The sequence below is a fragment of the Myodes glareolus genome, chromosome X, assembly GCF_982192425.1.
Source record: "Myodes glareolus chromosome X, mMyoGla1.1, whole genome shotgun sequence".
Taxonomy (NCBI): domain Eukaryota; kingdom Metazoa; phylum Chordata; class Mammalia; order Rodentia; family Cricetidae; genus Myodes; species Myodes glareolus.
In genome coordinates, this window is record NC_142053.1 from 16343211 (window position 1) to 16369107 (window position 25897).

At 36.6% G+C, this 25897-nt stretch overlaps 1 protein-coding gene across 3 annotated transcripts in view; it reads left to right on the top strand.

Annotated features, from left to right (window-relative positions):
- Positions 1–25897, top strand: part of Fgf13 (fibroblast growth factor 13) — a 508789-nt gene that overhangs the window by 282457 nt on the left and 200435 nt on the right. For 2 of the 3 annotated variants that reach the window (XM_048457651.3, XM_085684757.2), the window contains one exon: positions 2105–2272. The exons of the other annotated variant lie outside the window; for it this stretch is intronic. In XM_048457651.3, coding sequence (XP_048313608.1) covers positions 2105–2272 — 168 coding nt within the window. The remainder of the gene's footprint in view (positions 1–2104; positions 2273–25897) is intronic. 3 annotated transcript variants of the gene reach the window in all.

Here is a 25897-nt window from a genome sequence, read left to right on the forward strand (position 1 = left end):
TGCTAAATGCAATTTGAGGAAAGAACTGGAGAGAGGGGGACTTTTGTGGAAAGCAATTAGCCTGCACTCTGGTGACCTTTGTGCTTTCCCCACCATGACGAAGTGCTGGTTCGCTCTTGGATCAGTCAGCAGGTTGCTCTTGCTAGAATCGTGTTACGTGTTACAGATAACCAGTTTTATCTAATTAAACAATAATGATGGCAGTGCATGACATTTTCTGGGAATTAATGAGCAGCTGGGAAAACCTGATGGCTGGAGGAGAGTCAGCCAAAGGCTGTTAGCTTCAGTCCACCATTAATCTCCAGAAAGGCCCACTTGTGACATCATTGTTGGTATTGAACAATGAAAATAGAAGACAATTTACTGATATTCAGTGTGCAGTCCCTAGTAACACGCTCTCCTTATGCATTATCTGAAAGTTATGGTTTTCCTTTTTAGCCCCATTTATCCCTTAATCTAAAAAAATGTTTTTTTATATAGCAGTTCCTAAAAATGGGTTTCTTGGTTTTTATACAATGACAGTGTGATTTTAAGAGTTCAAATTTGGAGAATTTTATTTTAATATTTTGCAGGATAAAACCAGAATGTTTCTTCAGCTGTGATACTGGAATTTGAGACGTGTATATATTATCATGACTATCTCCTCATGGCAGGAAGTGGTTGCAAATGCTTTGAATAGCAGCTGTTGCTAGCAAGCATGTGAACTCACCGACAAGATTCTTAGAAGTCATAGTAACACTGCTAGTAGATGACGGGAACTCCCTGCCAGGAAAAGCTGAGATGGCGTGTCTATACAATGTTTTTGATTACTGCTGGTGAATGCTAGAGGAAAATTGGACTAAAATATTCACTAGCTTCTTACATAATTTAATAATATTTCTATATACAGGTTCGTGTGTGCTATCTATCAAGAACTTTTTCTAAATCCTAAATGGGATTTTTTTTTTCTTGCGTTGTTTTCCATATCATTTGCCTCCTACAAGAAAGTTCGTTCTTTAAGGCCACTGAGACCCCAGCCAATGAATTTTGAATTCTTTGCCAAACACAGCCTTTGGATATCATCTAAATTCAGCCATAAGTTGTTTATTTTGCACACCACAGGCATTATTCCCTGTAAAAAAAAAATGGGCTGGTGGTAGCTATCAGTCCTTCTAAATGCATGTTAAGTATCTGCATTTGGGGGAGTAAAATGAGTCAGCATGCCATTAATCACAGCTTCGGAGGCACTGACTCACTCCTAGGGAAATGTAATGGCCTCATTGGGGAAGGGTGTGAAAGAAAAACTCCATTCTTGGGTCAGTTCCCTGTTTCTGCAAATGCAAATCAAATTTGCACCCACTTCAGTGGGTGGTTTTCAAACTAAAGAAAGTAGCTGTGGACCTTATAAAGGCACACATCCAGCTTTTCCAGGGAAATACAGTAATGCTACAGAACCCTGCTTAAACACACAGGGAACCTGGGAAGAAAAACAGAGCTCCCAAGAGCCTAGTGGGAATCTAAGTCGCAGACTTGTAAACCTGACCCTATTCTTGTACAATCCAGTCAGGCAGGTCTTTGATCCACTGTTAATTTGGGGACACTCAGTAGAAAGTCTCATCTTCAGTAAATGACTTTGAACTTCTGAAGGATATGTACAAGGACTTGGGCTCCTTTTGGAAGTCAAAGCATAGAGAGCAACTTGGAAGTCAAACTCTTGTTAGGTTCAGATTGAGAAGAGAAACATAACTGATTGTTGGTGGACCTTGTGAAATTTCATCTTTAAATGGTTATATAGCCTCTTAAGTTGAAAAATGGGCTCTCTGTGGTGTTTCTTTAAATACAACATGCTTGTCAACATAAAAATATTATACTATGGGTACAATTTAATGCTATTAAAATTTTATTGTACTAGCAAAGCAGGTATAGATTATCTAGTAGTTAGTTTTTTCCCAGGATTTTTTCAGACTCCTTAAAATAAAATTGCCAAGTTGTTAGATGTGTTTCCTTAGGACTTTGTATAAAAATGTTGCTTTGTTAGTCTTCCCTGGGAGGAGGTTTGATTGAAGATGTTCACTGCTTTCATGAAGCTCTAACTTGAGTTCATTTTGTTATGTGGTGACCACAGTTCTGGATGACGCCCCCCCTGGCACACAGGAATACATAATGTTACGGCAAGATTCCATCCAATCCGCGGAATTAAAGAAAAAAGAGTCCCCCTTTCGTGCTAAGTGTCACGAAATCTTCTGCTGCCCGCTGAAGCAAGTGCACCACAAAGAAAACACAGAACCCGAAGGTTTGTGCAAGACAGACACGTTTTACTTGTTTTATCCTCTCTCTCTCTCTTTCTCTCTCTCTCTCTCTCTCTCTCTCTCTCTCTCTCTCTCTCTCTCTCTCATTTTGGATTGTGCTTTGCCGTGTGGTGTGCTGTGTGTTGTTCAGTCCCTATGACAGCTGTAGGAGACCCTGGCTCACTGGTGACTGTGTTATGCAGTGTCAGATGGGACACTGTAGAACACAGTCATCTCAGCACAGCGTGCAGCATCCTGCTTCTTGCAGCTAAAACATTTTCCGTTGATGTCATGACACTATTTCATTTTGGCTGCCAAAGTTGCTTGCTCCTGTAACCAACACCTGCCCAAATCTGTTCCCATCGCCTTGCATTCCTGAAGCAGCAGCCAGCTGAGGAATGACCCTTCTAAAAGGAAATAATGAGAAGACTGTTTCAAAATTTTCTTCCTCTTCTCCACCCCATTAAGCTTCTGCATTGCTTTGGAAGAATGCTCATGATCAACTTAGTTTGCTAAAGCAGTACCAGACTCCCTACTTAATGCACGTCCACTTGCACTTTGCCACAGTAAAATGCATGTCTCAAGATAAATATGGGGTGTTTTTATCTTTTTTTTTCCAGCTCAATACAGGTTTGGAGAACTCAACTTGTTACTTACTTTACTTAAACTCAGATTGATAGGGTGTTCGTTCCACTCCATGTCACAAATCTATCTCTAACGTAACTATTCTGGCTAGAATGCACATTTATCTACTTTCCAACATTTTTGCATGTATCAAACAGGACGATTTCACACAATACAAATGCAATGAGGTGATTTTATTGTTGTCAAATGTGCATTTTCACTTTTAAAATGACCTTCGCATATTGCTATTCATGTGAGGGGCTCTTTTACAGTAAGAAATTATCTTCTGGTCATTCATGATTGATGGAGCTTTCCAGTGTACAACATTGGATGTGACAGCAGTCCTCTCAATGGCAATTGGAGTATACTTTTTGCATAATGTCTTCATATATTCTGTAAGTGACTTTATTCCTATATCAAGTTACTCTTTTGCAGCTTCATAAGAATCCTCATTACACCCATGTTTCTGATGTGGAAAACAATGACACCTGGTTTCCTTTAAAGTTTGGTATGTAAGAGAATGACACACAGTGAGCTCCAGCTTGTAGTTTTCAAAGTGAAATGTGTCACCTCAAAACGTCCCTTTCTCTTTCTTCCAAACAGAATTTTAAGTGCTCATAGGCAGAAAATTAGAAGTCTCTATTTATGCTCAGGTTTATTTTGGTAGTGGAATAAAACTCTTGCGTTTATTTTTCTACCAGTAGTTTTGCTAATCTAAACCATCGACTACAGCTGAGAGTCCTAATGTCGATAAGTAATCACCTGCAGGTATAAATGGTGACCTTTTCCAATGGGTAAGATCCACCTCAGGGTGCTTTAGTTGAGAAAAATTTAACTTGATTTTAATGTTGCCAAAACAATAATTTTAATTAATGATGATTATTTTATTATATACAGCACATTCCAGTATGTTCTGCTTTCTTTTCTTTCATACTCTATATGTATATATGCACATATATATGTGTATGTGTACATATATATATATATATATATGTAAGCAAACTGAATATTTTGGTTTGCATAATAAAAATGTTGTTTAAGAACTTAATGGTTAAGTTCAGTAAAGTGTTTGGTTAGAAACTTTAAATTTTCTTGACAAGTTTAGATTTTAGATGAAGTAAACAGTCTAGTAAATGTAAGAACCCTCCATTATTGTTGCTTAACTTTGACAGGATTTGTTCATTTTCAAGCACTATCTGGAGTGCATTGTGAATACTTTCATAAATGTTTTCACATATGGACTATTAAAAAATGGGTAGCCATCACACTCTCTACAATGGATGCCCAGTTTTCAATCTGTCATTTCAAATCCATAAATTCAATGGTTGTCAATATGTTGAATATTACTGTTATCTTCACGCCTGTAATGTTTTGAAGATAGATATCATCTTCTTTCAGGTTGTCCTCCTGACAGATACTTTGATATATCAGAACTAAAACTTCCTTTCTTATTCCTAATAACCATTTATCAATAGTATTAGATTCATCAGAAGCTTTCTTTGGAGATATTGTAACACTATTTTCAATCATACTTTATCCATTTAAACAAGGAAGGATTCCTGTGCTATTGATGATCATAGACAAATTAATTAAAATATTTTGTTCCTATACAGATTCATAGCATGCCAAATACGTTAGATGGCGGCATACCAAACATGTCGTGGACAGACCTTGGAATAACATGTTTATTTTCATGTAGGAAATGGGAGTTTGTCATTTCCAGGAGGTGAAATGGCTATTGATTTGGAAGGGTTCAATGGCCAGTTTGACAACCTGGAAGATTTTTGCAAGACTGATTTTTCAATGCTATAAGGTATCGTTTCTAGTTCTGTCTCAAAGCTGTAACATTTTACAATATTTACTAGAAATAAAATGCTGCTTTCATATTTTAAATGGATATTGGCGAAAAGTTGTGTGGCTACATGGAGACATTTTACTGTCACATGTTTCATCGTCATGATGTGTTCCCTTTCATAGTCACTATATTTTAGCATCAGACTTTAACTGACATTAGATATGGATTCCTATAATTTCAAAGTAGAAACAAATAATGATCAATCTTTCCATTGTTTGGATGTTCATATAATAGTGGAAACCATCAATCTAAAATTTAAAAAAATCACTAAGACTTGGAAAAAAACAAAAGTTTGAATAATAGCAGAACATCTGTATATATTATGTAAAAGCTGCTTTTCTCTTACTTAATTGACAAAATCAACCTATTTATATTTTTTGTGTTTTTTTCTTTTATAAAGTTTTGGCGCTTCTTTTGGCTGTCAATGGTTATGAAGGGCCAGGCTATTTCCATTGTTTATGACCACTTGAGATGATTAAAATAGCATAGTTAATATTGTTCACAGTCATCTATCTTTCAAAGACATTTTTGGATTATGTTCAAGGCCTTCAGAATCCACGCAAAAAGTTCTTAGAAATATCTCACTATTTCGTTGCTTTTTTTGACACACTAAAGTCAATTATAGTTTGCTAAAAGTAGGTTTATATTAATGAACAGCCAATTTCAAAACAAAATTTTAAATCTCATCCAAATTCGTCTGAGTTTATATGATGTGAATTTTCCTATATAATCCACTTACGATATAATTGAGCACTTATACATAAACTGGAATTTGGCTGAAGAAGACCATATGAATATCTGAGAGTCTGATTTGGCTCCATGCCAGCCATGTTCTTTGTTAGAAGAAAGCTGCTGCATGGAGAGTGGAGATCATTACCAACATATTTTTCTTGTGGTTCCAGGAGCCTTTGGCAAGAGAAAGCATAATCTTCAGAGCTTTGTTCCTTTATTCACTTTCTCTTCCTATACCATGGGTGCCAAAATGAAACCACTGATTTAGTACAACTTCTGGAAGCCAATCTATTTTCAGCCTAGCTTCTATTTCCTAAATGCTACTCATTGGGCTTTTCTTAATGTTTAAAGAGAGTCACAGCCAAGATACCCAAGCTTGAAAGTAGGTAGGTAGTGTTTAAGATCCAGAGAAATAGATAGTGAATTTCTAGTGTTTGGTATTGTTTACAAGTGAAAATTTTTATTATAATAGTAATTTTTGAGGTTAATGTGATATAAAAAGAGCATCAAACTCAGTGATCTGTGAACATCTTGTCATCTGAAACTTGGATTCTGGTCTGGATATTGCTTTGTATTCATGTGTGAATGTGGGTATGTATACAAACACATTTTTATCCCTGGGGACATCTCTAATGTTTTTATTCCTGCTAGTATCATTTGGAGAATAAAATATGTCCTAGAGCTGGGTGATAATATACAATACCTTGCACCAGCAAAGTTAAAACAAAGTTTCCTGCTAAGTGCTTAAGAGGTTGTGTTTATAACCACAACAATGGTGTCATTCTGACTTCCATCCTTGCTTTCTCCACCTCATAGCAAGCATGTGGCACCATGAGCATCAGTCTTGCTTACCTAATAAGAGAGAGGAAAAGATAGGAAACTATTAAGCAGTATGGCTGGGAAAATGTAGGGTTTTCTTTTTCCCATTTTTTAAAAAGCAAATTTAGTATTTGCTCCTTTTGTGACTTTTTCATTTTAATTCCAATTTACCTTTTGGAAAACAAGTTCAGTGTTGATTTGAATTACTACACAATTTGATAAAACTAAACTACTTTTATTAAACCTCTTTGTTGCTAAGTTACAAGTAAGTAATCACCTCTGATACTGGATAACTGGAAAGGTCATAAAGGTCTTTTAAGAATGATATATCTGTGTGTCCCCTTGAAGATGACAATTGAGAAGAAATCCATTTTATATTAAAAAACTAGAATGGTATGTTTAGGTTATATAAATATAAAGATTTTATGCTTAATCTTTTTATTGAAGAGCAAATATGGCTTAGGTCCCCCTGCCTTTGGTTATGATCTCAAGAATAAGTAGAGGACACCAGAAAACCTTCTACACTCATTGAAGCAAATGGCAGCTTAATTGTTGTTTGTCAGAAATAATAAAGATATTGGTTAGCATAAAATTCAGACATAAGAAGACCTTGCTGATCAGCAGCAAGTAACCATCACATTTCCCCACCATGTATCCAGGTGTGTTCTTTTGGTTGCATGACAATTATTTCCTAGAAGAGAGCTTGTTTCCTAATAACCATAGGAAGCAATCTATGGACTTGAAACAAAATCTCCATTCTTGTCTATTTCTTCACCTTATATGAAATTAAGTCAGAATTTGGGCATCACTTTTCTTTCTGAAAAGAACTCATGATCTAATCAAGGAAGTATACTTAGCAGCTAATAATTCAATTTCAGGACACAATGGACATTTATTATTATTCCCTTATTGAACATATGCATCCCAGTTCCATCTCCAAGATAGCTTGTACAGTACAAACCAATAAACATTTTTCTTTGAAAATATGATTCTCTTCTTAAAGCATAAGACCTCCTAACACATTTAGTTTTATGTGTCTCCATTGTAGTGGCAATTTTTTCCCTTGTTGAGGTTTTCTTAGTTGATATTAGGATTAGAGATTTCTGTTAGATAAATCTAATTCTGATGATCCATTTAATATATTTATGTTTAATATGGCTGTTATGGGAAAGTGCACTGGAGTTTGACTGGGTGAATGATGGTGTATGGTAGTAATTTTGGCTAAAATAAAATGGCCAAAGTAAAAATCAAATTATCGTATATGAAAAATAAGTAAACCATTCAGTCATATTGATACTCTGCCACTCAAAACCATCATATCAAGGATCATGATGCCAACTTTTTCTTGGCTATGGCATCTCAGCAACTCTTCTTTTTTCAAAGTCGGTTGATAAGCCACTTAAGAAAATATGTTCTTCTGACCCAGCTTGTTAGGGCCCAGATCAATCATGTCCCATGCCCATACAAACCTGGATGACATTTTGCTGATGTCCCCAATTACAGTCAACTATAATGTGCGGAAGTTTTTCTTTATTGAAGAAGTATTACTAAAATGTGCTGCTGCCTCTGATCTGATGCCTCTGATCTAATGCCTACCCTGTATTTTGTTACTTGCAATGCTAGGGCATGGCATCCAGGGCCATGTGCATGATAAGCAGATAATCCTAACACTGAGTCATCATCCAAACATTCATTGTTTTGTTTTAGATCATCACATGCTTATTTTGTTAATCAGATCAATGTTTTCCAATCATGTTTCTTAAACAATTGATTATGTCAGATACTATCATATAAAATGAATTCTACAGCAAAATATATGTTTGATAAATCACCTACCACTCCTAGACAGTGATGATATTCTAGCTTCATTTAAGGTTTGGAAAAGTGTTTCTGATTATGAAACTATGTAACTTAATTCAATTCTATATTGAAAGCCATCTTGTAGCTGCTGCAACTGTCTTACTCCTGATCTCTATTAACATCCCACAAAACTCACCCTGAGAAAAGTTCCACTTGTTCCACTAAGTAGTGCATTCCCATCAGACCAAGGCTTTGATAAGAAACCCATTTAAAAAATAATTGTTGTTGATACTGCCTCTTTTCTCCCAGCATGCTGTTTAGTTTTCCCTGCCTATCTAAGTTCTGCCCTATAGGCATGTCAAGGCAGTTTCTTTATTAACCAATGGTATTCAAAGCATACAGAGGGGAATCCCACATAACCTCCCCTTTTCTGTTTAAATAAGAAGAAAGGTTTTAACTTTAACCTAGTAAAATTACATATAACAAAACAGGTATCAAGGAAGAATTATAGTTACAATATTTATATCTACTTTATCTTTTATCATAACTAAGGAAAACTATAATTATAAATTCTTCAACTTCATCAAAGAATCCAGAAGGATATAATATTATGTAAGTAAACAGGAAACACATTGTAAGCAACTTCCAAAACTCTAGAAATGACAGAGACATCTCTCTACCTGGACAGTCATCCAAAGTTCTTTTGTACAGTTGGAGCATCCATCTTCATCCTGCTGGCCCATAGTATCTGACAGACTTTTCCACGAAGCAGGAAATTTCAAAGATAGTTTTGCCTATATTGGCAATTTGTCAGTCATTTTCTTCTGTGTCCTACAGAATGTCTGGCAGATTTTTTCACAAAGCAGGAACCCAAAAGGATCATCTCACCTTTAGGCAAGTTAGCAGTCATTTCTCTGCAGGTCCTGCATGTCCAGTTCATCAAACAGTCCAGGCAAGAGCAGTTTCTTGCCCAAATGTCTAACCAACTCCACAAGGAGTCTCTCCAATACCCATCTTTCTCTTGATGTAGATTGGTGCTGCCAGGAGCGGATGTGTCTTATTGTCATGATAAGTTCTAAGTTCTTAAAACATTTTAAATGTCATATTTGAAGGTCTCTGGAAGATTTGAAGAATAGCTTTCTAACTGAAATACACCTCTATATATCTGGAAAACCTTAATAACATGACTACACACTTGACTACTATAGATGTTTATCTATATTTAACCTATATTTCTTACAAATACAATACCTTAATCAAGAGCAGAAATAGATATATAACAAATTTGACCTTAAATTTGTATCAATAAACAAAGATTCACACCAATGCAAATCTCTGTAACATATCCTGCTTTAAATGTAAACAAACTTTTATAGTCAATATTTGGGAATATAGGTGTAGTTCTCTCCATACTGCTTCCTGCTTTTTGTTGGGTGAAGGTGACCTTGGTGGGGGTGTCTTTGTCCATCAAGTCACATTAGCATAGAAGCAATCCACAGGTTCTCACATTCTGTGGAAACAAAAGAAAACCTTTTTTTCAAAGCAACATATCCCTAGATCAACATTTTGAAGACAAAATACCTTTTAAGTATATATGTTAGTTGCTTAGCTCCTTCACAGTCAAAAACTTCAAAGAAAACATAATAATATACATAATCCAGACTTTTCCACAGGAGTGTAGAAATCTGCCACCTTGTGACAGATTTTTCTTTTTTCTTTTTTTTTTTTTTTGAAAGTAATTTTATTAAATTATAAAGAGTTTCCATTTACGCCCATCCTCCCAACGCCCTCCCACTCCCCCCCTCCCTCTTCTCCTCCCTCTTTGTCCCCAAGGGCAGTCAGGGTCTCCTGCCCTGTGGGAAGTCCAAGTTCCTCCCCCCTCCCTCCAGGTCCAGGAAGGTGAGCATCCAAACAGACTGGATCCCAAAAATCCAGTATATGCAGAGGAAACCAGTCCCAGTGTCATTGTCAATGGCTTCTCAGTAAGACTGCAGGCCAGCCACATTCAGAAAATCCGGCCACATTCAGAGAATCTGGTTGGATCACATGCTCGTTCAGTCACGGTCCATCTGGCCTTGGTAAACTCTCATTAGATCCGACCCCTTGTATCAGTGGGTGATAGTATCCCTCGCAGTCCTTCGTCATTTTCTTCCTTCCATTTGGATCTTGGGGGGCACAGTTCCGTGCTCCAGTGACAGATTTTTCTTACAGGCAATTGTAGCACATTCTCTTGTTTCAAAGTGTAGTTAATAGAGCTCCTTAATATGGGCAGAAGAGTTGTTTCCTGTCCCATGTGTGAATGTACTTAGAGCATATAAGATGGAGAAGTGACAAAGGATGTTTCAAGATGCAGTAAAATTACTGCTAGTTCTTTACTATTACTCTGAAGTAAAATGGTAAATTAAGCTCAACTCAAGCTACTTGTGACCCCAGGTGTCAGTCCCTGAGCTATCCCAGAGGCTGTCATCATTGAGCCATTGCCTTCTTAACACATAGACATAATCAGCTACTATGGCCTAAAATTATCACAGCAGCATGTATTTGAAAACTGATTCTGATGGGATTGGGAGGCTTTAATTGCATCCTTGTTTATAAGTCTTTCTGAGTATTCTAAATGGTATGAATTCGGGATTCATTTGTAGTATGCCATAGCATTTCTTAGTGTGCTTGAGAATAAGCAGCTTGAATAATGCCCAGGGGAAAGTGTTGAACAAGGGACCTTACATTCTGTATTTTATCAGCACTTACCCTTGACTTGCCTCACAGCCAAAATCCACACTCACTTCAACACATGAAAGTCACATGTTCACTTCCACCCAGGTGTTAGCAGATATCTATTTATGAGACCTGTCTATTTTAAGATATGTATTCTCTGAACAGTTCCAAGTTTAACTTGGTCAATGTGTTTTTTTTTATTCTACTGTGTTCAGAGTTATTCTTTAGTGACTGTGCTGGGATAAGCTATTCAGGTACTTACCACTTAGTGATCACCTTAAGTCAGTGGTCATGTCACCTCAAAACCCCATTTCATACAAAATCATCTGGTGACCTAAGACCTGGCGTGATGAAACAGTAAGGAGTGACTTAAGCCCTGCCAAGCTGCTTCTATCACTGTTCACCTAGAGATCTTTGTGACTTTCAAAATGACTGAAATTATACAAAATAGTCCATTTTATGAAACATGAAGAAAGAGGGACCAAATATTTCTTTGATGTGTTCTTGACAGGATGTGCTATATTCTAATTCAGTTAGGGATAGATGGTCACCTATCATTTCTGTGCCAGTAACTTCAGGTTTTATTCTGTTAATCTTTCCAATTACCCCAAAGATAGGCATCATTAGTCTTGGAGGGCAGGATGTGGAAGCTGAAGTGTAGATATGTATAACAACTTCTTTACATTGTCACACGGCTAATCAGTGTCCTAATGGGGATGTGGAGTAAAGCATGCATGACTTCCACACCTAATCTTTCTTCTGCACTGTACAGTCTCAGCTCCTCTGATACCTTGGCTCCTCTTTTTAATCCCAGAACAAGAGAAAAGAGCTAAGCAGCATCTTATCCACTGCTGGAGAGTTAGTATTCACAAGAAGTCTATAGAACTACCTAGAATCTCTGAGTAGATTACTGACTTAATTCAACGGAGTACATACTTTAGGTATTCTCAGCACGGAATATTATCATACATGGAAGGCAGGGATTATGCAAACCCGCCCCTTTGATATTGTGTTACATATTTTAATTCTCCATTGTTCCCTGTATGAACACCTGTTGGCTACAAATCATATGTCCTACAATACTTGTTTAAGTGGAGGAATACTCCAAACCCATAGGTTATCTCATGTAAACACTGGACTTTACACAGGCTTTGCCCATTATTCTGTAGGCCACCTCACCATGCAACAGTTGTGCTTTTTGGGTGGCACCCACAGAAACCTGTATTTCTAGACTTGGGACACTTCTAGTGAGAGAACTCACATGTTTAAGTATTGCCCTACAAGTCTAGGCTCTTATACATACTTGGCATTAAAGAGATTCTGCGCACTGAGGGGAACACTATCCTTTTTTGCTTAGTCTATACATCAGGACAGGGAAATTCCGGTAATCAACATGTGCATATTAGAGTTTTCTCTCTTTATCTTTCTTCTCCTTTCCCTTTCTCCCTAATTTTTGTCCTCTATGAACACAAGTATCATTCTCTGGACTAGGTACAGTGCACTTGCTGCAGACTTTCACAGGCAGGAAATGTCTTAGGCAAACTCTACTAGAGACTTGCCATTGTGTCTATGGTGGCACAGTTGATTCAAACACACCTACCTCCACACACACACATGCACATGCACACAGAAACTAGGAAATTGTTCACTCTGTGGTCATTGGGTACCATTCAAGGTGGATTCGGATGTACGCATAGACCAATACGCATGTGGATATAATCACTATTTAAAATTGTTCATTAGAAGAAAACACAGCAGAGCAGTAGCACTCACATGGTTGTTCTACTGGAGCCTTTTCTGGGATACATCCAGCCCAGCAAAGCTCAAAATAATCATAGCCCTCAACAGAATAATGTGGGTTCAAAAAAGCCATTCATACAGTGAGGACATTTGTCTAGCAGACTGCCCCAGGCTGTGAATAAACTCTGGCTCTTTTCATGTAACAAGAGTGGAACAAAGGGTATTTCAAAAAGTGGGGATTATAGAAGCTGGCAGCCAAAAACTTTGCTTTCTTCTTTCTTCTTCGGCTATTATTTCCTCTGTTCTCATTTGATTTTCCTCTAAGAAGGTAGTATTTTGGATCCATGTTAGAAGATGCATGAATTGATTCAGTAAATCTCTAATTGGCATGCATGGTTAGCTGTTCAGTTAGGGGGTAATTGGTTAAATATACCCGGCATATTTGCTGAGGAAGGAAAAAAGTTCCCAAAGTGCAGGAGAATAGTTTGAGAACCTTTTCCTACAGTGCCGTTTTTGCTTTGGGAAAAGCTATAGATATGTTAGCCAGCCTCCTCTTCTGCTAGGACTACATTAAACCATACAGCCTTTATTTCCTTCCTGTCAGTAGAGATGTACTGAAGAGATACCACAAGCATAGCATAATGTCTGGCAAAAAGAAGCACTCAATAAATATTCATCATCACAAACAGCTTATTCATCTAACAAATTTGGATATTTTGAGTTCAATGGGCCATTTGCCCTAATTCCAGGCAGCAAGTGACTGAGTGTTTCTAATCACCATTAACAGAATGGATGTATTTGTCAATAGATATTTATTGAGTGTTTTGCAAAGTGAGACATTATGCTGTGTAGTAGGCACAGCATGACAAGAGAGATACTAAATCTGTCCTAAGGAATTAAGGAATGACAGGAAGACACAAATTGGGGCTAGTCTATTAGTTATATTCTAGTGAATTTTTAATCATTCTAGAACATGGCAGCTAAAACAATACCACATACTTATGTCTATGCTCAGTAGAGAAGCCAGGGTAACAATACTGTGATGTGTTTGGTCCTCCATGTTTTTCTCATTCATACCCTATGAGTTCTTTCTGTATCTTTCATTCATTCCTGTCTTAATTCATGAGTTCATGCAACACTGGTTGAGCTGCCTTTCTTTGTGTCAGATACCATATGACATGATCCTCAACTTTCTCAGGAATGAGTTCTAGGATATTGATACTCATCAGCCTGTGCCTAATATTCAAAACTAAAAAAAAAGCATCTCTTTGATGATACTGTGATTTTGATTTTTTCAGGTAAATACCAGTAAGTAGATTGCTGAATCAAATAGTAATGTTATTAGTTTGTTTTCAGGAGATGCTTAACAGTTTCCCATGATGATTGCACTAATTTATATTTTATTTTTCACTTGTTTAAATTTGAAGATTTTTATTAGAGTTTAAAATAAAGATCCCAGTGTAAGCAAACTGTAGATCTTGACAACTGCAAAGAGAAGGAAAATGAAGAAAAGAAAAAGCCATGCTATTTGAGTGACACAGGAATGGAGGTGAACCACGTGGTAGGGAAGAGGCATGCAGAAAAAGAGTGAAAAAAACCCAAAGTGCCATCAAAAACAAATGGATGCTCTGAGTAACATCTTTCAGAAAAACAGAAATAAGAAAAAGGAAAAGGTATATCTTTCTGAGCCATAGGCAGACCGAACAGAACTTCATGATGACTCTATAATGACTGCACAGAGCTTGGGATTTTGGGAGGGAAATGTGTATTGTCTCATTAAAGGAAAGAATATTTCTCCCTTCTCTTTAACAAGGCATTCTGGGAATCATCCTTCCCAAAGGTGATCCCTTAGCCATGTCTTTGATTTACCCAACAGGATTAACTCTTAAGCGTTTGGTAATTTGGAATGTTAGATCCACTCAGGCCAGAGATTTTATTCTCTTGACCCAAAGGAAATAGCTTCAGTTGGTGTGTCTTTAATGTTTATTACTCCATCATTCCTTCCTCTGAAGAGGTAACCCTCAGTTCATCTAAGAAATGGGCCTAAATCGGAGAATGGGTAGAACCCATTTTTAATCTGAATATCTCTCAAACTAATAATCCTATAGCCATTCATTATAAGGAATTATTATCTGACCTAGGAACTCAGTCCCACTCTTGCAAATAGTCTCTTAGGAAGATAAACAGATGGAACTCTTCTGGCATTTCTTATCAGAAAACCAAGAACATTTCTGCATTGTTGTTTCCAGAGACCACTGTCCTAAGTCTGTTCCTCCTTTTGACAAGACTTCTTCTAATCTCCATCTTGATCAGTACTTGCTGTCTTTTGATTGTTAAAAATGGTTTTTCTAGCATGTGTGTGAGATTAGCTCATTATATCTCATTTAATTTACATCTCCATACTGATCAGTGATAGAGATATTTTTAATGTATCCATTAGCCATTTATCTGCCTTATTTTGAGAAGGGTTTTTTAGACAGTATTTCATTTATTAATAAGATTATTCATTTTCTCCCTGTAGAGTTGAGTTCCTCATAGATTTTATTATCTATCTTTTATAAGATGTACAGCTTAGACAATTTTCTCCTAGTCTGTAAGTTGACTTTTTAAACGCTTACTTATTTTTTGTAAGGGAGAAGTCTTCATTTTTATTTAACCCTGTCTGTATATTTTTGCCTATCTTTCTTCATGTTTTCCCTAAAGATTTAAAAACAGTATGACAAAGTGATATCTATAGTGAAGTATTATTCACTGTACCCAAGCTAAGGAATCAAAACTAAAGGACTATGTCCAGATACGAGGATAATGAAAATGTTGCTTGTTAAACATATACATACATAAATACATATATGAAAGAAGAAATTCATACATTTACAATAACTTGGATGGAATTAAACAACATGGTACTGAATAAAATAAGCTAAACACAGAAACATAGATACTGCATATTTCTCTTCATGTGGAGTCAAAGCAATTGAATTAATAGAAACACAGAGTGCACTAGTAGCTCACACACACTGAAGTAAGGGGATGGACAAAAGATAATCAAAGGATATGAATTCTGCTTTATTCTATAGAAGAAACCAATTTGATTCTCCTTTTCCTTTCTTCTTTTTTCCTTCCTTTTTTCCTTCCTTTCTTCTTTCATTCCTTCCACTTCTTTCTTTATTTTCCTTTTTCACCCTCCCGTTACTACTCCATGAATAGAGCTAATGTTCGGTTCCTGGGAGAGTGGATCTCGAATGTTCTTATCACTGAAGATTTCCAGTTTTTGATCTGAAGGATGCCTTTGTGGATTTTGACATCAATACCATATTAAAAGGTGTCATGTCATTTTATACCTCATAAATATGTAAAACTTTTATTTATAAGTATGCAATAATAAAAACCGACAATAAAGCATGACAGCAGTGGATGCACCCAAAGGGACTGAGTTGCCAGTGAAGTCCTCTGGAGTGAAATAAGTAAAGTAAGAGAATGAGGCGCTAACAAAGCTAAGTGGAGACTTAGGTTCCAGCAAGGAAGTGTAAAAGTGGAAGGAAGTGTTAGTTAATGTAAGCTTTGCGTGTATTTCTTTTAACATCTGGGCAGTGTAGTTTAATTCCATTCAGTGTGTCACTGGATTCTCTCTACATATTATACTATGAGGACTAAATATATGAGTCATTGAAGTGGTTTAAGATAAATGACTCTTTGTAGATGAACATGAGGAATCACATACAGCCATAATCCTGTCACATCCAATGGTGATCTCTTGCCAGAACTGATTTTTTCATTTATTAGGCCAGTATGTAAGTATGTACATTATGTAAGTATGCACACCACATATATGCCTGTTTCCCAAGGAGACCAGAAGAAGACACAGAACCACTTTGAAGTGAAGTTACAAACAGTTTTGAGGTGCCAAGTAGATGCTGGGATTTGAAAACATGTACCCTGGAAAAGTAATCAATGATTTTAACAACCAAACCATCTTTGCAGCCCTAGAGGGGTTAGCTGGGGATGCTGCATGGGACCAAACTTGGCACTCTGAATGTGGGGGACAGTTAGGTGTCTGGATCTGTTGGAGAAGCTGCTGGCAGCGGGACCAGGACTTCTCCTGGGTGCATGAACTGGCATTTTGGAACCCATTCCCTATGGTGGGATACCTTGCTTAGCCTTGATATAACCGTGGGGGTGGCATGCTTCATCCTGCCTCTACTTGGTATACCAGACTTTGTTGACTCCTCATAGGAGGCCTTAACCTTTTCTGAGGAGTGGAAGAGGGGTTGGGTTGGGGAGAAGGTTGGGAGCGAGTAGGAGGAGGCGAGGGAGGGGAACTATGGTTGCTATGTAAAATAAACTTTTTTTAAAAAGGAATTTAACCTGATATACCTTCAAGCTGTATTAATATACTGCAATCAAGGATGGTTTGGGGGCTTTAAAGTTTCCTGCCAACTTGACAATGACATGCACTCAGTCCTCTGTGAAAATTGATTCCTTATCTAGCAGTGAAGGGATCTTGCTGAATCAAAGTGTTTGCAAAAAGTAAGTTTGATGGTGAAGAAATGTTGAGTTAACAATGTGTTATGAGCTGAGTGTTCATTTCAGATTTGAGAATGTAGATCCCAATGAAAATGTTAACTCATCATGAAAAAAAATGGATATAAGTTTTCTGAGTAGAACATGCTTTTGAACAACGTCAAATAATTCTTTCTAAGTGGCCTCATGAGGGAGAAAATGTCATCTGGATGAGAAACTTAAGAAATTCAGTTAATTCTTTTTTCATTGTTCAAGGTTGATTATTTCTTTATGATAGAAACCTTATAGTTGAACTATTCATTGTTATTGAATTATGCTCAGCTATATTTACTTGCTACACTAATAGCAGATGGTAGAGTCCCTAGAAACTTTTTGGTGAATGACCTTTTTCTCAAGAAAATGAAAATGTCATAGTACTATAAATGTAGATTAGGTCTCAGTAGTGGACCATGGAATTTTACTATTGAAAATATATATTCCTGCTACATGTAAAACCCTCTGATATCTAGTTTTTACCCTCCCCTATACCTTAGCTTTGAACAAGGCTTTGTATAGGAAAGAGATATCAATGGTGAAGAGAGAAAGTTAGTTTTAAACCACAACTTAACTTTATCTTCTCTTCTGCTGGGAGGAGGCTCAGGGAGTAGACACGGAAGATTAGAAGCTGGACTTGTCTCCAGAATTCTGTAGGACTTCGGTATTTTTCCTCTTTTTACAACAGTAACTAAATTTTCCATAAGTATTTGGTTACATAAACCAATGCATTTTAATAATTAAAAGCAGTTAACACTGGATAAAAGCAATAATAATTTAATATGGTATATGTGAGATGGAAAGTCCAGTGGAAATGTTTGCTACTGCTTCTTTCTTGTAAAAGCAATTGATAGATTTATCTTCTCTTCAATCATTCATCCCAGGGTCCCTGGTATATGTGAGTAGTATATAACCCTAGTGCTATTGATATTGGGAGCCAGATACAGTGACTATCTTGTCAATCACAGATGCTTGAGAAACATCCCTTAACTCTTCCCTTTTGGTAATGACATCTCCTCAATATCAAAACAAAAAATGTATGTAGAGTCTGCCAGATGTCACACAAAGAGAAAAACATTTATTCTTAAGAAAGCTGACTTACAAGATAAGCCTTGTAAACTCAGTAGATATGTTTAGAAGATTATTTAGAGCCAATCAAAATATTTCTATTTACTCATAACCAGAACTTCTCTTTGGGACTATAAAATAATAGTTTTGACTTAATTCAAATTCTGTGCTTGTCTTCCCAATCCTCCCTTGGCTCCTTGAAAAGACTGTCCTGTTGAGCTAAGGTAATGGTTCCATGTAAGAAAAGTGAGACAGGGCACTAAATTAGTCATTCCACAGTCATTTGATGAGTATCAAATTGGTTTCCCCATATGCCTACCATAAAAGAAAAGGAGAAGTGGAACAGAGTCTCTTCTCAGAGCTAAGAGTGCAAGCTCTTGCCTATGGAAGTGGGTTGAAATAACTCTATGCCATAGCCTTGAATCAAATGGAACGTCATTCATAGAGTGCTGTAGGCCCTTTGGAAAGTTTCTGTGTAGCCTATTATTTCTTTCCAGGGTTGATTAAAAGTAGATAAATTGTATCCTTTGGTCATGTTTTCATAACATAAGTCAATATTCTAAAGCTTAGAATGTTCAACCTAACCATTCAGATCCAATGAACATGGCTTACCTATAATTGTGTCCAGACTTGCTATTTCACTTGTTGAGTCCAGAGCCTGAGACAATCCAAGAAAATAAAAAGAGTCTTGATTTTCCCCTGTATCTGCTAGCTCACTTACGCTGCCATTAACCATATGATATCAGGAGCGAAAAGAATTCTGTGAGACATCAAATATTTTTGTGGGATATGCAGGAATTGAACACATCAAGGTTCAGAGAAATTAATACTCCGACATATTATCAAAGAACAAAATTCAATTTGACTCTCTGATAGTTTAATGTTTTGCTTGATTTTATTTTCAAAAGCAATTGTAATCTAGCGTGTTCTTGTCTTTTAGCTTTGCTTTTACTCCTCTGAGTGAAGCGTTCTCAGTGATGTGGGTTACGATGAGTAAGAGATTGCTTCCGCAGGTCTCTATACCCTTACCTGTAAACTGAAAACAAACAGGCAAACAAAGTGCAAACAAACCGAGTGAGTACTAAAATCCCTTCTTGTTGTTTTGTGTAATTTGAATGGTACAACCAACAACTCAAGGTGTTGCTCTTTTATTAACAATGTCATGGTCAGCCAGGATGGAAATAATTAAAGTAATAGGAACTGTTTAAGATGTTTAAGCCTGATCTCATAAGCGTTTTAATTTTTTTTCTGTTTGGTCCTGTAATAAACCAGGGGGAGAGGGTTGTGGCTATGGAGTGACAGTTACTGCCTTTTGTCAGAACCCATATTCTTAGTTGGGACTCTATTACTGGGATAAAACACCAAACCAAAAGCAACTTAGGGAAGAAAGGGTTTATTTCATCTCTCAGATTACACTCCATCACTGAGTTAAGTCGAGGTAGAAACACAAGGCAGCGGGAACCTGGAGAAAGGAACAAAAGCAGATACCATGAAGGAACACTGCTTTACTGACTTGCTCCCCAGACTCAGTCTGCTATTTTACATAACTCAGGTCCACCAAACCAGGGATAGCACAACACACAAAGGTCTGGGCCCTCCTACAGCAATTATTCATCAAGACTATATTCCGCAGACTTATCCACAGGCCGATTTCATGGAGGCATTTCTCAGTTAACATTCCCTTTACCCAGATTTGTCTAGGCTTGTGTCAAGTTATCAGAACCATTCCATAATCCTCATGATTTTGATTCTTGGATATCTTTGAGAAAATTAAAGCCCACACACGGTAAAGAAAAATAACCACAGTAACACTTTTGGAGTATTTTGCTCTTTAATGTGGTTAAATTGGACAAGAAAATTGCTTAATACCACAGGATTATAAAGTGGAGAAATTGAGATAGAAACCATACTGCATTTCCTAAGCTGTCCTCAGCTTTCTCCAGATGGGAGACGCCCAGGACTCTACTTGAGAGGAATAGTAACTAAGCATGCTTTACCATTTTGACCCCATGACTACTTTATTTTGAAGTACCTCTGGCCTTCACACCATGAACCTCCCTATTGTCTTGTGATCCTGATGGGATTAATCCCCTTTTTGTGATCTTTTACAGAAAAAAAAATAAAGAAAGGCAAATACTTTCACCATAGACAGAAAGTCAGCAGCTCAAAGTTATAAACTCTGATTGCTTAGTAGACCGACAGCACCCCAGCCAGTATACCTCAGATCTATTTCTGAGTGAGGGGAGACCAATAGAAACCATATTTTATGCCATTCTTCATTAGCCAATCCCCACATTTTATCTTTCCTAGGATATTTCCCCTCATGCTCACCGGTAGCCCCTTCTTTTTCCTGCCAGATACACAGGTATATTGGAATGGCGATGGGAGGAGAGGCTCTATTTAAAAGAAATTAAAATTCACTCGTATTTACCATATTCATTAGAGATGTGTAGTAAGAGGTTGTTTGTTTGTTTCACAGCCACCCAGCAGTTCAGACCTAAAATAATCACACAGAAACTATATTATTTAAATCAGTGCTTGGCCCATTATCCCTAGCTTCTTATTTGCTTACTCTTACATCTTAATTTGACCCATCTCCATTAATCTGTGCATCACCACGAGGTTGTGGCCTACCAGCAAATTTTCAACACATCTGTCTCCAGCAGCAGCTCCATGCTCCTCCCTCACACCGCCTTCTCCATTCCAGCATTCAGTTTAGTTTTCCCTGCCTAGCTAATTTCTGCCCTGCTATAGGTCCAAAGCAGTTTCTTTATTCATTAATGGTAATCACAGCATACAGAGGGGAACCCAACATCAGAGATGTGCTGCTTTTATTGTTGGGAAGTATATGATGGCAGAAGGACTTGTGAATAACAAATTTAGCCATCCACCTACTCCCTAGTTTTCCTGCGTCTATTGGAAAGTTAATGATAGCCAGCATTCTTTCTGTGTGAAAATTGTTAGATAAGAATTAGATACAAATTTGAGGTCGTTTTCCAGGTTACCCAGATTATTATCTGTTAGGTAATAGTCTGTCTTCTCACAATGAATTTAGTACCACTATTCTATGAACATCTCAGCTGCTTCTTAAACCTCTAATATTCCTATAACTAGTCCAAATCTGGATTATTTTAAAGGTGTCCAACTTACTGAGCCTGTGATCTACAGATGTGTTGGGTTACAATATTATCTCTGTCATGAACATTGGATATGCCTGGTATAGAGGAGTTAAAAATGAATAGCTAGGATACCTAGGAGATGTTTCAGTTTGTGGAAATCTTTCATGAAATAATGCCTTCATGCATATAGTTACTTCATATCCCTTGAGCCTTGACCCGAGGCTTAATTAAGATTTTAGGTCAGACAAAAGGGAGGTATAAATAGATTAGAAGAACAATGCGATTAGAAGTTGAGACTTTAGTGAATCTAAACTAGATAGCTATTCTAACTGCAGTGTTACCTTTGTTGGTAATACTGACAGGTTCTAGGAGTTGATTAAATTCATATTTTATTCACAAAATATTATAGAGTAACCACTAAACTAGACATGTAAAACAATACATTTGTGAACCTCCTGTTAACAATAAAAATAGTATCTAAATATATAGGCTTCAATTTTTATCTATTGATAGGAAACCTGGTATATTTAGTATCTATATAATCTATATATTAATGTACTTTTCCTTTTTTACAGTTTCTTTTTCTTGTTCTCTTTTATGGTAGGTAAAGCAATGCATCAAAACTTGGTCAAATACAAAACTTGTAAAAACATTGCTCAAATTCAACCTCATCATCTTTTTTTTCCCAGATCTAGTCTTATCTCTCATATCCTGAGATACCCTGGGAATCAACCCCTTGGTCTCTACTTCATAGCACTTTGTGGAACTTTTGTAGATTGGTTCTTATTAATACTTGCCTGAAATAGGACTTGTTTTCCTATAGAGAATGCTCTATGATCGCCTGACATTATACATGACCAATACAAGTTTCTCAATTAAGACCATATGGTTCCACTTTAGAAAGTGGGTGGGGGAATGACTCTCTGTTACCTATTAATGGCTACAATAATAGATTTTTTTTCCTTTTTATATTTGTAAACACTGAGTGTTTACATTGGTTTTAAGGATATGTTTTTCTTACCACTAAATGACGTTCATAGACTATGTCACACAATAAGATCTGTCTCTTGGGTGCTGTTACTCTTTAATAAAAATTTAAAACGCAGAGTGAACAATAGATTTATTACTTTCCCAAGGCAATTAGCCTCCATATGGAATTTTCTTGCAGGTTACTCCCTTGGATTAGAAAAAAATAACCCTTCTGGTAACTGATATTCTACATTCTTTTATTATGAGCTATAAAAATCCACTCAAACATATCATTTGCTGCTAGGATCTTCTCCTGTCCATGATACCATGAAAGTGCTTCAGAATTGATTTTCACTGGTGTGTTCAAGACAGCCAGCTCAACCTGAATGGGAAGAACACAAAATTGGTTATAATATATAACTACTTCTTCCACTTCATGACTTTGCAATTATGAGCAAAAAGGGTACAGTAGACAATGCCATGGGATCTATTTCATGTGGTAATTTTAAGTGTTGATAGAAAACAGCAAAAATGATAAAGGATAATTTTTATTGTTAAGGACTATTATTACTTATGTCTGAATGAAGTTTTTAAATTTTTGAGAACTATATACAGGTATTTAGTGTTTTTCTCATTTTAATTTCCTAATTACCCTTTCCTATGCTCCTCACTCTCTTACTGAATTTCTGTTTCTTCAACAAGTTCCCATTTAGTTTAATTATAGTTGTTTGCATGAGTGCATGTGGGGGTTTATTTTCTGGAAAATCGACTGCTTCTCAGTACGTACACTTGGACAAATTGATACTCCTGCCTCTAGCAAACATTATCTACCTATAGTCCCTCAGTGCAGTGTGGGGCCTCATGAACCCCTTCCTCATACATGATACAATGATGTTGGGCCCAAGCTCATGTAGATAGCCAAAAGTTACAGTGAACTCCTGGGTGCAGGACTATGCCATATCCAGAATTCCTAAGTGCAGGGGCTATGTCCTATCCAGAAAATATTGTTTCTGAGCATTTGTGACAATCCTCTGGTTCTTACTTTTTTTAAAATCCCATATTATCTGAAGCTATTGTAAGCCTTGGAGGAGTTGATATCAATGTCTTATGTGGGCTGAATTCTGTGTTTAGTAAAAGTTTACACCAGCATTATCATCTTTGTCTAGAGATTAGTCCAGTATTTCAGCATGCTCTAGTAGCTAACATATTTTTTAAATATGAGCTGAACTTTCAAATGTGGTTAATGTAATAGGAAGTATAATATCATATATAGAAGCTGTGTGCCAAATTTACATCTCCACATGAGTCCCCATGTGATAGACTTTGACTTCTCTTTTCAATACCATGCATCAATATACCAGTGTACCAGTATAATGTCAAAGGTCCCTCTTACAATAAAACTTGCTTAAATTATATAGCAATCAGGAAGGATTGCTTGGACCATAAGTAAATCAGATTTTAAGCATTACTCTTTGAACATTTGACTTAAGAGAAAAGGTAAATGGGAGTTAGTTATTCATTTACTAATGGATCTACTGCAAGATTGCTTTGTAAAGGCATTCCAAAGTGTATTTAAATAAGCATTGATTTATGTGCAACTTTCTAAGATCAAACCACTTTATTAGATAAAGTAAGGGGTAGCTGCCTCAGGCTAGTGGTTTGATTTTATACCCTAGAAACAGCCTTTCAATCTGATGTTTTTGTTTCTGCCTAGTGGGCAAATTCTGAAGGAGATTTTATGAATGGAATATTTTTGAGAAACCGCAACTAGGTTTTTTTGAGAAATGTATATTAGATCTGTAATTCTTTATTTCTTATTCCCAAGAAAAGCACCATTGTTTTGTTTTGTTCTGTATTGATTTTATTTGAACAATATAAATGACTTGCTGGAAATGACTTAGGCATTTAAGGGGTGTGCCAACTCTTGGGCCACATGGGTGCTATTAGTACATTGTAGACACGTGTTATCTAATGTTATTTATTTAGTCTAAAAAGAGTTAAGAGATTTCCAGAAATAAACTCTTTCTCAGGGGTACTTAATGTATTGAACAAAGCATTGTGAAACTGAAGAGTTATAACACTAAGTTCCCTTGGGAAATAACACAGCGAAACATTTGAGAAAGAATGTTTAATGTTATTCTAGAATGGATCTTTATGATAATAAACCCAACATAGAATTATTGATAACTTTTTAAAAGTGGAAAGTTAGTATATGGATCATTTTTAACCAATAGCTTTTTGTTCAAGTATTTATTCATTATTTGAAAACTTTATGCATATATACAATACCCGCTAATCATGTCCACTATATGTTCCCTCCTCCAAATCCTCCAGCAAGTCCCAACAACTTCATTCCAACACCATACCCCTTTTTATGCCTTACTAAGTTCAGTTAGTGCTGAATTTAGTTGTAGGGTTCTGCACTGGAGTATGGGCAAAATATTAGACTATCCCAGTAACCATCAACTGTCAATGGCTCCTCATGCAGTGGTAAGGAATTATGAGACCCTCCCCCCACCATCTTTGTTGAAATGTCAAGTGCCTAGGTATTGGAGAAGGTTTGTGTAGGTAGTCACTGCTACTCTAAATTCATGAAAGTAATGGTATTGCCATGTTCACACACTGTTTTGTTTCGTGTACTTCTCAGCCCTCATCAGAGAAGTTTCTTTTTAACAATGTACAGCATGTTAACACAAGGATTCATGACTATAAACGTGCAGAGAATAAATGGTCCTATGGAAAAGACCATCTATATCATACCCCTCCTTGCACAGCACAGAGAAGAATAACCATTAGAATGAGAAAGAATCTAAGAAAAAAAAGATTAGCTATCATAGCTAACCTTCATTACCTTGCATCTAGAGGTGTGTTCTTGACAACATTTCCTTAGAGGACTTATTTCCTATCAAAGGCTTTTTGTTAATTGCTTTGTCCACAAATGCACGTGCGATTATTGTGACAGCCATAATTGGGCATGTAGTAGTCTTCATCATTTTACCCTGTCTAACCACACAATTTGTCCATTGCTAAATGATTTGGAAAATACTAGTTTAAGAAGTCAAACATTAAACCATCCTGATGTGAATTTGGCTACCACTTTGGAAGCAAGTATGGAAAAAGCCATTGTACAGTAGTGAGAAACCTAGATGTTATTGTTTCCATAAGTCTGCCTCTGGTAAAATCTCAGTTGACTTTTGTAAGTTAGCAGTGAACCTATGCTAGAATATCATGTGTGTGTGTGTGTGTGTGTGTGTGTGTGTGTGTGTGTGTGTATAATTTATTTCATATTGTAAAGATGAGAAAAAGGAATCATAGCTAGCTAGCTTCCCTCAGATCAACCAGTTCAGAAGAAACAGAAGCAGATCTCAAATCTTGTCAGTACGATCCCAGAGGCCAAGTTTTTAACCACATAGTCTATTTAAAGAGTGAACACTTACCACGGGGGTTTTGAAAGGTAAGGGACCAGGATGTTATTTTTCCCACTGAAGCAAAAGCAAAAGAAAGTGTTTAGTGATTATCCCAGATCCAATGTAATGTTAAGGTTTCTACATTTAAATCCATAGTTTCCATCCTTCAAAGTCTATGTTGTTGTTCACATAAGTATTTTTCATATTAACTGTATCTGTATCTTTCTT